Source organism: Scaptodrosophila lebanonensis, unplaced genomic scaffold (genome assembly GCF_003285725.1).
Source record: "Scaptodrosophila lebanonensis strain 11010-0011.00,11010-0021.00 unplaced genomic scaffold, SlebRS2 tig00001478-arrow-arrow-pilon, whole genome shotgun sequence".
NCBI lineage: Eukaryota > Metazoa > Arthropoda > Insecta > Diptera > Drosophilidae > Scaptodrosophila > Scaptodrosophila lebanonensis.
Genome location: NW_022060777.1, coordinates 105,709 through 120,832, shown reverse-complemented (window position 1 = coordinate 120,832; position 15,124 = coordinate 105,709). Strand labels below are relative to the sequence as shown.

Sequence of the window (15,124 nt, the reverse complement as noted above, 5' to 3'; positions counted from 1 at the left end):
GCAAGGGTAACTATGCTGAACGTGTTGGTGCCGGCGCTCCTGTTTACCTGGCTGCTGTTATGGAATATTTAGCCGCTGAAGTTCTGGAGTTGGCTGGCAATGCAGCACGCGATAATAAAAAGACGCGCATAATTCCACGTCACCTGCAACTGGCTATTCGTAATGACGAGGAGTTAAACAAGCTCCTCTCGGGCGTAACCATTGCTCAGGGTGGTGTTCTACCTAACATCCAGGCGGTGCTTTTACCTAAAAAGACCGAAAAGAAGGCTTAAATTGGCGGCAACCTTTAATAAATAAAAACAATACTGTATATAAAACCAACCGTCCTTTTCAGGACGACCAATTTAATTCAGAAGAGATTTTAATTCATCATCATACAACGTGAATTTGAATAAAGTATAAATATGAAGGCTTAGCATTTGGTCGGGCAGCATGTCATGAACCGTAGAATATACTACTTGTATGTATATAATGCGTATTATATATTTTTAATTCGAAAGTATTTTTTATCCCTTTTGAATTTGGTCAATACGTATAATAATTACTTGAGTGCAAGTATTTATACTCGAATTTTTAACACTGCCAACGTTTGCCATATTTTACTCCTAAATTATGAAAATATAAATGGATGGAATGTAAGCTGTACAATATGTTTGTTTTTTTAAATATGCGTATGTAAAATAAAAGTATGAGTTGAATATTTTTCTCTTTTAAAAAAATATGTTGTGGTCCTGAAAAGGTTCAATATATTATGAAAATATAAATGAAGAGTATCGATTGTACAGCTTTTTGTAAAATAAAAGTATGATTTGAATATTTTTCTCTTTTAAAAATATATGTTGTGGTCCTGAAAAGGACCGATTGTTTTCTTTATTTGCACATTTGGGCAAATGTAACTTCTTAACCGCCGAAACCGTAAAGGGTGCGGCCTTGTCTTTTTAATGCATATACAACATCCATAGCTGTGACTGTTTTCCTTTTGGCATGTTCCGTATAGGTGACAGCATCACGAATAACATTCTCCAAAAACACCTTGAGCACACCACGGGTCTCTTCATAAATTAAGCCAGAGATGCGTTTTACACCGCCACGTCGAGCCAAACGACGGATAGCTGGCTTTGTGATACCCTGAATGTTATCACGCAATACTTTGCTTTGTTGCGGCCACATACGCTCGTATTTATACAAAAAAAAAACACGAAAACACGAGCGAGTCGGATAATCTTCCTATCTCTCTTTCGCACATCTCGTTCAAACAACCACCAATCGCATTGTGCGGCCAAATTTCTATATAAAGAAGGCGCAAAGCAAGCAATACGAATATTGTGTTTTCATCAGTGACAGTGTATACAGTGTAGTAGATTAGTACGGAATAAATACTTGTATAATGGCTCGCACCAAGCAAACTGCCCGAAAATCGACCGGTGGCAAAGCGCCTCGCAAGCAGCTGGCTACCAAAGCTGCTCGTAAAAGTGCACCAGCCACCGGTGGTGTAAAAAAGCCACATCGTTATCGCCCCGGTACAGTTGCACTTCGTGAGATCCGCCGCTACCAGAAAAGCACTGAGCTATTGATTCGCAAACTGCCATTCCAGCGTTTGGTTCGTGAGATAGCTCAGGACTTTAAAACTGATTTGCGATTCCAAAGTTCAGCGGTAATGGCATTACAGGAAGCTAGCGAAGCCTATCTGGTTGGTCTTTTTGAAGATACAAATTTGTGCGCAATTCATGCCAAGCGTGTTACAATCATGCCCAAGGACATTCAATTGGCCAGACGTATTCGTGGTGAACGTGCATAAGTTGAAATTTCAGCGCTTCATTTTCCAAATTATAAAATCAATAATCGGTCCTTTTCAGGACCACAAATAGCTAACAAAGAGATTAACTATTGCTTGGTATACAGCATTTTTCGTTTTATATTATGATTATTTACATTTATTCCATTATTTACACAAATGCCTGGCATTTCACATAACAATGCAAATATATAAATATGAAGTCATATACTTGTATATGTATTTTTCATTCATCAAGTAAATTAAATCATGCTATTGCGATTATCATTTTCTCAATTAAAAGAAATATACATTGAGAAAATCGATTGTTTTTTCTGAATACTGAACACACGTTATATACGATTTAATGGTTGTTACTGGTATTCAAACAAATAAATAAAATATGATTTTCCCAAAAAAATGCAAAATTTGTTATTTATTTAATAAACTTTTTACTTAAATAAATACTTGTATATTGTTATATTTTTCAAAATACAAAATAAACCACTTGTATTAAATAGAGCAATGGATTGTCCTGCTATTTAGACAAGAAAATCGATTGTTTTTTCTGAATGCGAAACACACGTTATATAGTATAAGATTTAATGGTTATTACTGGTATTCAAACAAATAAATAAAATATGATTTTCCCAAAAAAATGTCAAATTTGTTATTTATTTAATAAATTTTTTACTTAAATAAATACTTGTATATTGTTATATTTTTCAAAATACAAAATAAAGCACTTGAATTAAATAGAGCAATGGATTTTCCTGCTATTTAGACAAACATGCGAAACTACTTATAACATAACAAAACACGTTTAAAACTCGGAATTTATTATTTATTTAATAACTAACTCTTTCTAGTTTTGTTAATACATTTGTTAGTACTTGTAAGTTATCAAACTCCATTTTTTTATGACTCCTTGGAAATTCGTTAACAACTTATAATGGGTCCAGAAATGATAATATAAAATCTTAAATACTTAACAAATTATTAAAGCAAGTTTAACTTCTTTTGAATGAATGCTGAAATAAATAGGACTTTTAAAACTATATTCTTAAACTATATTTGGTAATTTGTTTGAATGCTATATGCTACTCTGATGGTCGTTTTATGCAAGGTAGGGCTACTTTGAAAGCATTCAATAAATATATTTTTTTGCATTTTAATAAATCATTCGTTTAGATTTGTATACAAAATTGTTTAAATTTTGTTTAAAACCCGTTACAAATGATTTTATAGCATAATTTCTTATAATAAATTCATTTTGTAAGCAAAATTATTGACCATTAAAGAATAATGTTTCACTTTGAGTGCCATTTAAAAATGAACTCACAAAAGTATCAACACAAACTTAAGTTTATTAAACTCTGTCAAGCTTATAGATATTATTAAATTGCATTTCAAATGATTTTTTTTACATCTAATCATTTTTCGAAGCAAATTACCTTTTAGATTGCCATAAACTTAGCTGTCGAGAACGACCAATGCCACATTCATTTGTATACCGCCCTCCTCCACGATTCTCATAAAAATGGGTGACTAAAAATTCGTAAAATTTCTGAAAGCAAACCGTTTTATAATTTTACAAGTGTGAAAGTGAAGTTAAAAGAAATGTCTGATTCTATCGTTGCTGTTACATCGGCCGCCTCTCCGATTGCCATTGCACAAGCGGAGAAAAAGGTCACTGTCAAGAAGGCAACTGCCGCCAAATCGAAAAAAGCTACAGCTCCACCATCACATCCGCCAACCCAGCAAATGGTCGACGCGTCAATCAAGAATTTGAAGGAGCGCGGTGGGTCATCACTTTTGGCAATTAAAAAGTACATTAGTGCCACATATAAATGCGATGCCCAGAAATTGGCCCCGTTCATTAAGAAATATTTGAAGTCAGCTGTTGCAAATGGAAAACTCATCCAAACAAAAGGCAAAGGCGCATCTGGTTCGTTTAAATTATCTGCGGCCGCTAAAAAAGAGCCAAAGCCAAAAGTCAGTTCCGTCGAGAAAAATAAGAAAAAAGTTGCACCATCTGGAGCAGCTAAAAAGAAGTCGAGCGGCGTCGCCAAGAAGGCCTCTGCAGCCGGTGACAAGAAATCTAAAGTTAAAAAATCTGCTGCCACTAAAAAGACTGCCGAGAAAAAGACAAAGGAGAAGGCAAAGGCAAAAGACGCAAAGAAAAGTGGTACAGTTAAGGCAAAATCAACTACATCGAAGCCTAAATCGAGTGCTGTAAAACCAAAAACTCCAAAGGCCAAAACTACTACTACTAGTGCCAAGCCAAAGAAGACAGCATCGGCACCGAAAAAACCAAAGGCTGCAGCTTCCGCCAAAAAGGCAAAGACAGCAGTAGTCAAGAAATGAATGCATATGTGAAATTTTGTATATGCAAATATAAAAATTCATTTGAAACAAAGCCCTTTTCAGGGCTACAAACAACTAAGAAAGAGAAAAAATAATTTTCAAATGTGATTTAAATGGTTTCAAATAATCTTATCTTTTTCTAATTTTGTTAATATATTTGTTATTACTTCTAGGTGTACAAGTATATGTATGAAAAATTTAACAATTTTTGTTTAAAACTGTTACAAATGGTTTTAGACCATAATTTGTTAGTTAATTTTGTAACAAAAATAATGAGAATTGAAAAATGTTTCACTTTGAGCACAAAAGTTAAAAAAAAACGTATATTAATAAAATTAATAAATAATTTAATCATTTTTCGAAGCAAATTACGATAAACTTAGCTGATGCAAGTACAATGGGATTGTATACGGTCCGGTCCTCCTCCACGATTCTCATAAAAATGGGTGACTAAAAATTGTTTTGTTTCAGTCGATTTCAAGCAATAAGAACTGCATATCATATAGGTGAACGATATGATTTGTAAAAATAGTTTGTTTATAAATATTGACCAAAATAGTTATATTAATATATATGTTCGCCCATTATAATAGATTTTGTTTTTTATCACAGTAAAGGGGTGCCATGTAAATTTTATTTAAAAGAAGTGTATGAAAATTATTAACTCTGCTTATGAAAAATTTGATGGCCCTGAAAAGGGCCTTTTGGAATGTTGTTGCTGCTATGAAGCGGGCGATCAGACATTTACTTTGAGCTGGTGTACTTGGTAACGGCTTTGGTGCCTTCACTTACGGCGTGCTTAGCCAATTCACCGGGCAGAAGTAGGCGGACTGCCGTTTGGATTTCGCGACTCGTTATTGTCGATCGTTTATTATAGTGGGCCAAACGGGAAGCTTCAGCAGCAATGCGCTCGAAAATGTCATTCACAAAACTGTTCATGATGCTCATTGCCTTCGATGAAATGCCTGTATCAGGATGAACCTGCTTCAGAACTTTGTATATGTAGATGACATAACTCTCCTTCCTCTTGCGCTTCTTCTTCTTGTCGTTCTTGGTTATATTTTTCTGGGCTTTACCAGCCTTTTTCGCTGCCTTTCCACTGGTCTTTGGCGGCATTTTTCACTTCAGATTAATTTAATTCACTTGAGTTAAAATAACACAACACTTCACAGTTGCTTTAGCAATATTTTTCTACCACTGAATTGCTACATATTTGTATATTTTTGTTTAACATCGCCTTCAGGTTTAACTTATAAGAAGCCGTCCAACCCTTAGCAGAGCGTATATGATGCTTAAAAAAGTATAAATATAAAGGCCTAACACTTGGTCGGACATCAACATTTGTGTGTGAGCCAGTGAGAAGTGTATTTGTGAAATAAAAAAAAAAAAATAGAAAATGTCTGGTCGTGGTAAAGGTGGTAAAGTAAAGGGAAAGGCAAAGTCGCGTTCGATTCCCAGTTGGCCGTATCCACCGCCTGCTTCGCAAGGGTAACTATGCTGAACGTGTTGGTGCCGGCGCTCCTGTTTACCTGGCTGCTGTTATGGAATATTTAGCCGCTGAAGTTCTGGAGTTGGCTGGCAATGCAGCACGCGATAATAAAAAGACGCGCATAATTCCACGTCACCTGCAACTGGCTATTCGTAATGACGAGGAGTTAAACAAGCTCCTCTCGGGCGTAACCATTGCTCAGGGTGGTGTTCTACCTAACATCCAGGCGGTGCTTTTACCTAAAAAGACCGAAAAGAAGGCTTAAATTGGCGGCAACCTTTAATAAATAAAAACAATACTGTATATAAAACCAACCGTCCTTTTCAGGACGACCAATTTAATTCAGAAGAGATTTTAATTCATCATCATACAACGTGAATTTGAATAAAGTATAAATATGAAGGCTTAGCATTTGGTCGGGCAGCATGTCATGAACCGTAGAATATACTACTTGTATGTATATAATGCGTATTATATATTTTTAATTCGAAAGTATTTTTTATCCCTTTTGAATTTGGTCAATACGTATAATAATTACTTGAGTGCAAGTATTTATACTCGAATTTTTAACACTGCCAACGTTTGCCATATTTTACTCCTAAATTATGAAAATATAAATGGATGGAATGGGATTGTACAGCTTTGTTTTTTTAAATATGCGTATGTAAAATTAAAGTACGAGTTGAATATTTTTTATTAAAAAAAATATGTTGTGATCTTGAAAAGGTTCAATATATTATGAAAATATAAATGTAAAATATACATACATGTAGGTTTGAAATACAAATTAGTTTATTTGGGATGTCTTTTAGTATACATAAGTTTTAAAAGTTAAATGAATAGTTAATATAAAAGAAATGCGCAGCACTTCCGCGAACAATACTTTAAACTGGCCTTGGCAACAACACTCACTGTCTACACTCTGACTCGCAACTCTCAAACAACTGACTTCAGCCACTCCACTCCAGCGAATGTCTTATTCTCCTCTTCTGTTCGATTCTTAAGCCTATCGATACTCGCCGATGCCATGTTAGACCAGGGTTGCTAAAAGGGTATTCTACTCCCGCCTTATTCCCCACATCCTACATTCGGCCTTCCTGACAATTCGTTCGTCCCGAACGAACACCATTTTTTTACAAACTCTGCTGTTGTTGTTAAGTTTGGTCCCTCCTGATTGCCAACTTTTTGAACTTCATAGCGCCCATGTTTCATTATCTTCGTTATCTTACACGGTCCAAGAAACTTTGGTCTTAACTTCATGCCTGTGCCATATTGTGTTCTTTTAATCGCTACCAGTTCCCCTACTTTATAAGTTTCTTCGACTTTCCTTTTTTCGTTAAATCCCTTTCTATTCTCTTGTTGTATCTTCTCAATGTTCTCCTGTGCTTTAATCCTTACTAATTCTCGCTCTTCATTAAAAATGTCCATGTCCACTTCTTCTAGAATTTCCCTTATGTCTTTGTTTTTAGTTTTCATGTCGAGTCCTGTAAGAATTTTAAAAGGAGTGAATTTCGTGCTTCGTGGAGGTGTGCTGTTTATAATTTGTTGAACGCGATCAACATGACAGTACCAATTCGAGGGATTGCGCTGACACATTTTGGTCAACATTGGAATGACAATTCTATGAATGCGTTCTACCTGTCCGTTACCCCTTGGCATACCTGTTGTAATGTGTAGGAGTTGGATGTCCTCATTCTCACAATATTGTTTAAATACATTTGATGTAAACGCTGTGCCTCTATCAGTAACTACTCTTTTCGGGTTACCAAAAATATACGCCTGTTTTTGGAGCTTATCTGTTCCCGTCGATTTAGTGGGGTAAAGCCAAACAAATTTCGAAAAGGCGTCTACCACTGTTAAAATATGCATATATTTCTTTTTCGTACTCGTGAGAGGACCGACGTGATCTATATGATATGTTCCCAATGGATCTTGGGCCTTGTCAATAGGTACTAAAAGTCCTTCTTTTTTGCCTCGTTTTGCATTTGATATAAGACATTCAACACAACTACGGACCACTTTGCCTACTTTTTCTTGCATATTATAAAAAATATATTGTTTACTCAGCAAGTCGACAGTCTTCTTTGTGCCAAAATGGCCCTCGCGGTGAGCAATAGTTATAATTTCATCCTGCATGGTCTCAGGGACAACCAGCAGCTCTTTGTTAAGGTCCTTGTATAATATCCCGTTTCAAACAAAATAATCTTCATAGCTGTTAGAGCTTTCCAAAACTTTTTTGACTGCCTTTATCCAATTGTCTGCCTCTTGTGTTTCCCGCAACCTATACTTTACTGACTCTTTAATTATTAGACAAGACAATCTGCTTAATGCATCAACGTGCTTCATTTGGCTTCCCGATCTATGTTCAACTTGGTAGTCAAATTCTTGCAGAAACATAGCCCATCTAGCAACTCGCACTGGTACATCGTCTTTTTTAACTGTCATCGCAAAAGCATTGCAGTCCGTCACAATTTTGAATTTTATGCCTAATAGGTATATTCGCCACTTTTTGATTGCTGTTATAACTGCCAAGATTTCCAATTCGTAAGAACTGTACTTTTCTTCACACGGATTTGTTTTCTTGCTCATAAATTCTATCGGGTGGAAGAGTTGATCTTCTGAGTCCATCTACATCAAAACAGCCCCAAACCCATGCTTACTTGCATCTGTATGCACTTCTGTTACTGCGCTCGGGTTATATAACTTTAATAGTGGAGCTGAAACAAGCAAATGCTTTAAGAATTCAAAAGCAACGAGGCCCTTTTGATCTAACTCAATTTTTATATTATTCCCTTTTGGATTGTCTCTACGAAGCATGTATGTTAGCGGCTTGGCCTCTAGTGCATAGCTTTTAATGAAGCGTCGTAAATATGACGTAAGACCCAAAAATCGTTGAAGAGCATTTTTGCTTTTAGGTACTGGGAAATTTACTACCGCATCAATTTTGTCCCGTGTTGGCGAAATGGTTGCGTTTTCAATAACATACCCCAAAAATTGAATTTTCTTTCTGAGATACTGTCCTTTTTCCCATTTTATACGTAAACCGGCCCTACCTGCGACTTGCAAAAACTCTTTTAGCATTTCTATACCCTCATTCTCGTCCCTTGATGGAATAATTATGTCGTCCATGTAAATAATTATTTTCTTCGCTTGCAACAGGTCTCTAAGTACAGCGCTAATATATCGACAGAATACAGCTGGTGAATTTGTAATACCAAAGGGTACGTGTGTGAACTCGTACTGGCCATTGTGGGTTACAAAAGCTGTAAATTTTCTGGATTCGTTTTCTATGGGTACGTGGAAAAATCCGTTTGTAAGATCTAGTGTGGTAAACACTTTCGAACCCTGTAAGCGATCTAACACGTCATCAATGAGCGCCATTGGAAAATTGTCTTTTTTCATTTTTAAGTTTAACTTCCTATAGTCGCAGCAGAACCTCTTCGACCCATCTTTTTTCGACACTAGCACAACTGGAGCAGCATATTCTGAAGAGCTTGGTACTACGATTCCCTCATCTAACCATTGCTGAACTTGTTTTTCAATAATCATTCTGTTTAAATACGAAGTCCTGCGAGGGTGGTGAAAAACTGGAAAGTCATCTTCTAGAACTATCTTCATTTTAACTAGTGACTTAATGACCTTTTGGGGAGAGTAATTGTTTATCAACCCCTCTACTACAAGCTTCTGTTCCTCCTTCAGGTGACTTAAATCGACCCTGTCTGATGCCAATCGTTCCTGTGACATTTCCTCAACACACATTCCACTAAACACGTTTGCAGATTCTTTATTTCTACCTTTAAACTTGACCCCTTCTGCGCTGAATGTTATGTCAAAAGACTTTAGAACATCTTTCCCGATTATGGCAATGTAGTTCAAAACGTTCCCTTTAACCACATTAAAGGTAACACCAAAACATAAATCCTCGATCTCTACATCAGTTGTGAAATACCCTATAGTAGTTAATTCGCCCTTGCCTATGCCTCGTAATTGTTTACTGTCCTTCACCAAATTCACTCCTTCCAATCTTCCCACTAAATCTTCTCTCATAAGACACAAATCGCAGCCAGTATCGACCATCGCTAAAAACGGCATGTCCTTGATGACAAACTGTTTATAGGTTAAGTCTTTTCCCACTGATTTTAATCCGGCAAACGCAACTTGCTCTTTTTTTTTTTACTTTTTTTTAACAATTTTTGGCGATGTGGCCCGGCTTGTTGCAATTATAGCATGTTGATGGTTCCTTGCATTCCCTTGCCTGATGACCTTCTTTATTGCATTTAAAGCATCTCTTAGTATTTTGTCCCTGTCCTTTTTTCATTACAATTTCTTTGTTTCCACCCTCGATCTTATCGTAGAGCTTGATTTCCTCTTTTAAATCTTTTATAGTTTTGCAACGATAAAGACTTGCCTTGTTGGATTTTGTGTCTGGCACACCATCGGCAAAGTAAGAGATCAAGCTTTCATCATCGAGTTGAATTTGTTTCCCCATCTCAATCAGGCTGTATAAATATTCGGTCAAAGTCTCTTTCGGTAGTTTTCGTCTTTTCCTTAGCAAACTGTGTACCTCAGCTGAGCTCAATTTCTGGCCAAATTCAGATTTAAGATTTGCCTTCAATTGTGTCCAACTGCGGACTCCAGTCAATCCTCTTGTAAACAATTTTGCTGCCCCAATCAATAGCTGTTTGGCGTAAATAAACTTTTGGAGGTCATCCCATCGCACGGTTATGGCTACATCTTCAAATTCTGCAATCCACTGTTCTACGTTTGGCTGACTTGTGCCAGAAAAAGCTGTAATGCTATCCTGCACGTCGCGCAATGTAAAACGTGAAATGCTATGTACATCTTCATACACGCTTGCCTGTTCTGATTTGTCTTCCTCTACATCTAAATCAACCTCCTCCAAATCATAGTGGTCCAACAATCTAACCTGCAACACACTATTTCTGCCCACTGTACTAAGTTTGAGCTCTTTTAAATGCTGCCGCAGCTCTTCTACTTTCAATGACATAATTGTTTTCGAATCCATTATTGTTTGTGCAAGTACTACTGCTTTGTACAACAAAATATTTTCTTAAATTATGTTAGTTTACAAAATTAATGGAGGCTTCACCTCTCATTAAAGGAATTGACAAAATTTTAAGTTTTATTTTTTTTTTTTAAATTGTTAGGCGCCTGCACATACACTCACCAATACCGCGTTCTCTGGTATTTGGATTTGCCTACCGCTTGTACTGCTGCTCTCCACTGTTTCAAACTGCTTCTACTGCTTGCTGTTGTTTATATGCAGTTTCTCACTGCCTGCGTCCCGCGTCGCACTTCCCACGCTGCGCTGCTTGCAAACTGCTTGGCGGCCGTTAACTTGCTACACAGCGATATTTTGTTGCGCTATACTTCTTTACGATGCTTATTGCTAACGTAACCAAGTATGTATGTCACAGCTTGCAGATAAACGTATACACGCACACACACTTTGCGTTGTTACGTTTCTGCGCCCTTCAACTGCGACTCCCTCGCTGCCGTCGTTTTCGCTGTCGCAGCCTGCAGATCAACGTACACACGCACACACACTTTGCGTTGTTACGTTTCTACGCCCTTCAACTTCGACTCCCTCGCTGCCGTCGTTTTCGATGTCGCAGCCTGCAGATCAACGCACACACGCACACACACTTTGCGTTGTTACGTCTCTGCGCCCTTCAACTGCGACTCCCTCGACGCACTCTTCACTGTTGCAGCATCTCATATACGAGTACGTGAGTATTCGTATAGTTCAGCTGTACTTCTGCCTTGTCGCCAGCCACTTTACTGTTTGTTTTTACCGTTAGGCCTCTCGCATTCATCGATGTAGAGTCGTTGTTGCCGTTTGTCGCTTCCACGTATATGGCGATAGAATGAACAAATTTTTGGCCTTGAACGCGGCTGTACACCTTTAACACAGAATTTTCGTGCTTCACATCACTTCTTTTTATACTTTAGACAAATCCCGGACGAGCCCCCAATTATTTGTAGGTTTGAAATACAAATTAGTTTATTTGGGATGTCTTTTAGTCTTTTTAGAAATGCGCAGCACTTCCGCGAACAATACTTTAAACTGGCCTTGGCAACAACACTCACTGTCTACACTCTGACTCGCAACTCTCAAACAACTGACTTCAGCCACTCCACTCCAGCGAATGCCTTATTCTCCTCTTCTGTTCGATTCTTAAGCCTATCGATACTCGCCGATGCCATGTTAGACCAGGGTTGCTAAAAGGGTATTCTACTACCGCCTTATTTCCCACATCCTACATACATATGTAAAATAAAAGTATGAGTTGAATATTTTTCTCTTAAAAAAATATGTTGTGGTCCTGAAAAGGTTCAATATATTTTGAAAATATAAATGTAAAATAAAAGTGTGAGTTGAATATTTTTCTCTTAAAAAAAATATGTTGTGGTCCTGAAAAGGTTCAATATATTATGAAAATATAAATGTAAAATATACATACATATGTAAAATAAATGTGTGAGTTGAATATTTTTCTCTTTTAAAAAAATATGTTGTGGTCCTGAAAAGGTTAAATATATTATGAAAATATAAATGTAAAATAAATGTGTGAGTTGGATATTTTTCTCTTAAAAAAATATGTTGTGGTCCTGAAAAGGTTCAATATATTATGAAAATAAAAATGTAAAATATACATACATATGTAAAATAAAAGTATGATTTGAATATTTTTCTCTTTTAAAAATATAATGATTTTTCAGAAATTGCACAGTGTAATTCTCGATTTGCCAGCGCTTAGGTACTTGGTATGAGAATCGTAGAGGAGGGCGTCCACAATATTTTAATTATATTTTTTAGAAATTTCAATATTTAATTTCACAATACAATTATTATATTTTAAAGACTTTTCACAATTTAATTATGAATTTGCCAGCGCTTAGGTACTTGGAATGAGAATCGCAGAGGAGGACGCCCACAATATTTTAATTTCATTTTTCACATATATCACAATTTAATTCTCGATTTGCCAGCGCTAAGGTACTTGGAATGAGAATCGTAGAAGAGGGCCCACAAAATATTTTAATTTAATTTTTCACACATTTCACAATTTAATTCTCGATTTACCAACGCTTAGGTACTTGGTATGAGAATCGCAGAGGAAGGCGTCCACAATATTTTAATTATATTTTTCAGAAATTTCAATATTTAATTTCACAATACAATTATTATATTTTAAAGACATTTCACAATTTAATTATGAATTTGCCACCGCTTAGGTACTTGGCATGAGGATCGCAGAGGAGGGCGCCCACATATTAAAATTTAATTTTTCAGAAATTTCGCTATTTAATTTCATAATAAAGTTAATTCAATTTTTACATATTTCACAATTTAATTCTCGATTTGCCAGTGCTTAGGTACATGGTATAAGAATCGCAGAGGAGGGCGTCCACAATATTTTAATTATATTTTTCAGAAATTTCATTATTTAATTTCACAATACAATTAGCACAGTGTATTTATCGATTTGCCAGCGCTTAGGTACTTGGTATGAGAATCGCAGAGGAGGGCGCCCACAATATTTTAATTATATTTTTCAGAAATTTCATTACTTAACTTCACAATACAATCATTATATTTTAAAGACTTTTCACAATTTAATTATGAATTTGCCAAGGTACTTGGAATGAGAATCGCAGAGGAGGGCGCCCGCAATATTTTAATTTGATTTTTTCCATTATTTAATTTTACAATATAATGATTTCATTTTAATTATCGATTTGCCAGCGCTTGGTACTTGGTATGAGAATCGCAGAGGAGGGCGCCCACAATATTTTAATTATATTTTTCAGAAATTTCATTACTTAACTTCACAATACAATCATTATATTTTAAAGACTTTTCACAATTTAATTATGAATTTGCCAAGGTACTTGGAATGAGAATCGCAGAGGAGGGCGCCCGCAATATTTTAATTTGATTTTTTCCATTATTTAATTTTACAATATAATGATTTCATTTTAATTCTCGATTTGCCAGCGCTTAGGTACTTGGTATGAAAATCGAAGAGGAGGGCGTCCACAATATTTTAATTATATTTTTTAGAAATTTCAATATTTAATTTCACAATACAATTATTATATTTTAAGGACTTTTCACAATTTAATTATGAATTTGTCATCGCTTAGGTACTTGGTATGAGAATCGCGGAGGAGGGCGCCCACATATTAAAATTTAATTTTTCAGAAATTTCGCTATTTAATTTCATAATAAAGTTAATTCAATTTTTACATATTTCACAATTTAATTCTCGATATGCCAGTGCTTAGGTACATGGTATAAGAATCGCAGAGGAGGGCGTCCACAATATTTTAATTATATTTTTCAGAAATTTCATTATTTAATTTCACAATACAATTAGCACAGTGTATTTATCGATTTGCCAGCGCTTAGGTACTTGGTATGAGACTCGCAGAGGAGGGCGCCAACAATATTTAAATTTAATTTTTCAGAAATTTCGCTATTTAATTTCATAATAAAGTTAATTCAATTTTTACATATTTCACAATTTAATTCTCGATTTGCCAGCGCTTAGGTACATGGTATAACAATCGCAGAGGAGGGCGTCCACAATATTTTAATTATATTTTTCAGAAATTTCATTATTTAATTTCACAATACAATTATTATATTTGAAAGACTTTTCACAATTTAATTATGAATTTGCCAGCGCTTTGGTACTTGGTATGAGGATCGCAGAGGGGGGCGCACGCAATAATTTAATTTGATTTTTTCCATTATTTAATTTTACAATATAATGATTTCATTTTAATTCTCGATTTGCCAGCGCTTGGTACTTGGTATGAGAATCGCAGAAGAGGGCGGCGCCAATATTTTAATTTGATTTTTCAGAAATTGCACAGTGTAAATCTCGATTTGCCAGAGCTTAGGTACTTGGTATAAGAATCGCAGAGGAGGGCGCGCGCAATATTTTAATTTGATTTTTTGTATTATTTAATTTTACAATATAATGATTTCATTTTAATTCACTATTATTTAATTTTACAATAAATTGATTTCATTTTTCACACATTTCACAATTTAATTCTCGATTTGCCAGCGCTTAGGTACTTGGTATGAGAATCGCAGAGGATGGCGCCCGCAATATTTTAATTTGATTTTTTTCATTATTTAATTTTACAATATAATGATTTCATTTTAATTCACTATTTGCCAGCGCTAAGTACTTGGTATGAGAATCGCAGAGGAGGGCGCCCACAATATTTTAATTTGAATTTTCAGAAATTTCACAATTTAATTCTCGATTTGCCAGCGCTTAGGTACTTGGTATGAGTATCGCAGAGGAGGGCGCCCACAATATTTCAATTTAATTTTTCAGAAATTTCGCTATTTAATTTCATAATAAAGTTAATTCAATTTTTACACATTTCACAATTTAATTCTCGATTTGCCAGCGCTTAGGTACTTGGTATGAGTATCGCAGAGGAGG

The 15,124-nt window shown here is 35.6% G+C and overlaps 3 protein-coding genes across 3 annotated transcripts; 2 read left to right on the top strand and 1 right to left on the bottom strand.

Moving 5' to 3' along the window:
* The first annotated feature begins 3,370 nt into the window (after positions 1 to 3,370).
* On the top strand, positions 3,371 to 4,209 carry LOC115633596 (histone H1-like). Its single transcript, XM_030531039.1, has one exon. It carries the CDS (start codon positions 3,395 to 3,397, stop codon positions 4,139 to 4,141), a length of 747 nt encoding a protein of 248 aa, XP_030386899.1. The 5' UTR covers positions 3,371 to 3,394; the 3' UTR covers positions 4,142 to 4,209.
* A 676-nt stretch (positions 4,210 to 4,885) lies between these two features.
* LOC115633587 (histone H2B-like) lies at positions 4,886 to 5,257 on the bottom strand. The gene is made up of 2 exons (XM_030531030.1): positions 5,218 to 5,257; positions 4,886 to 5,106 (listed from the first exon to the last, which is right to left on the bottom strand). The coding sequence occupies exons 1-2, from the start codon at positions 5,255 to 5,257 to the stop codon at positions 4,886 to 4,888; spliced, it is 261 nt and encodes an 86-aa protein (XP_030386890.1).
* A 280-nt stretch (positions 5,258 to 5,537) lies between these two features.
* LOC115633583 (histone H2A-like) lies at positions 5,538 to 5,895 on the top strand. Its single transcript, XM_030531028.1, has 2 exons — positions 5,538 to 5,564; positions 5,629 to 5,895. The coding sequence occupies exons 1-2, from the start codon at positions 5,538 to 5,540 to the stop codon at positions 5,893 to 5,895; spliced, it is 294 nt and encodes a 97-aa protein (XP_030386888.1).
* The last annotated feature ends 9,229 nt before the right edge of the window (positions 5,896 to 15,124 follow it).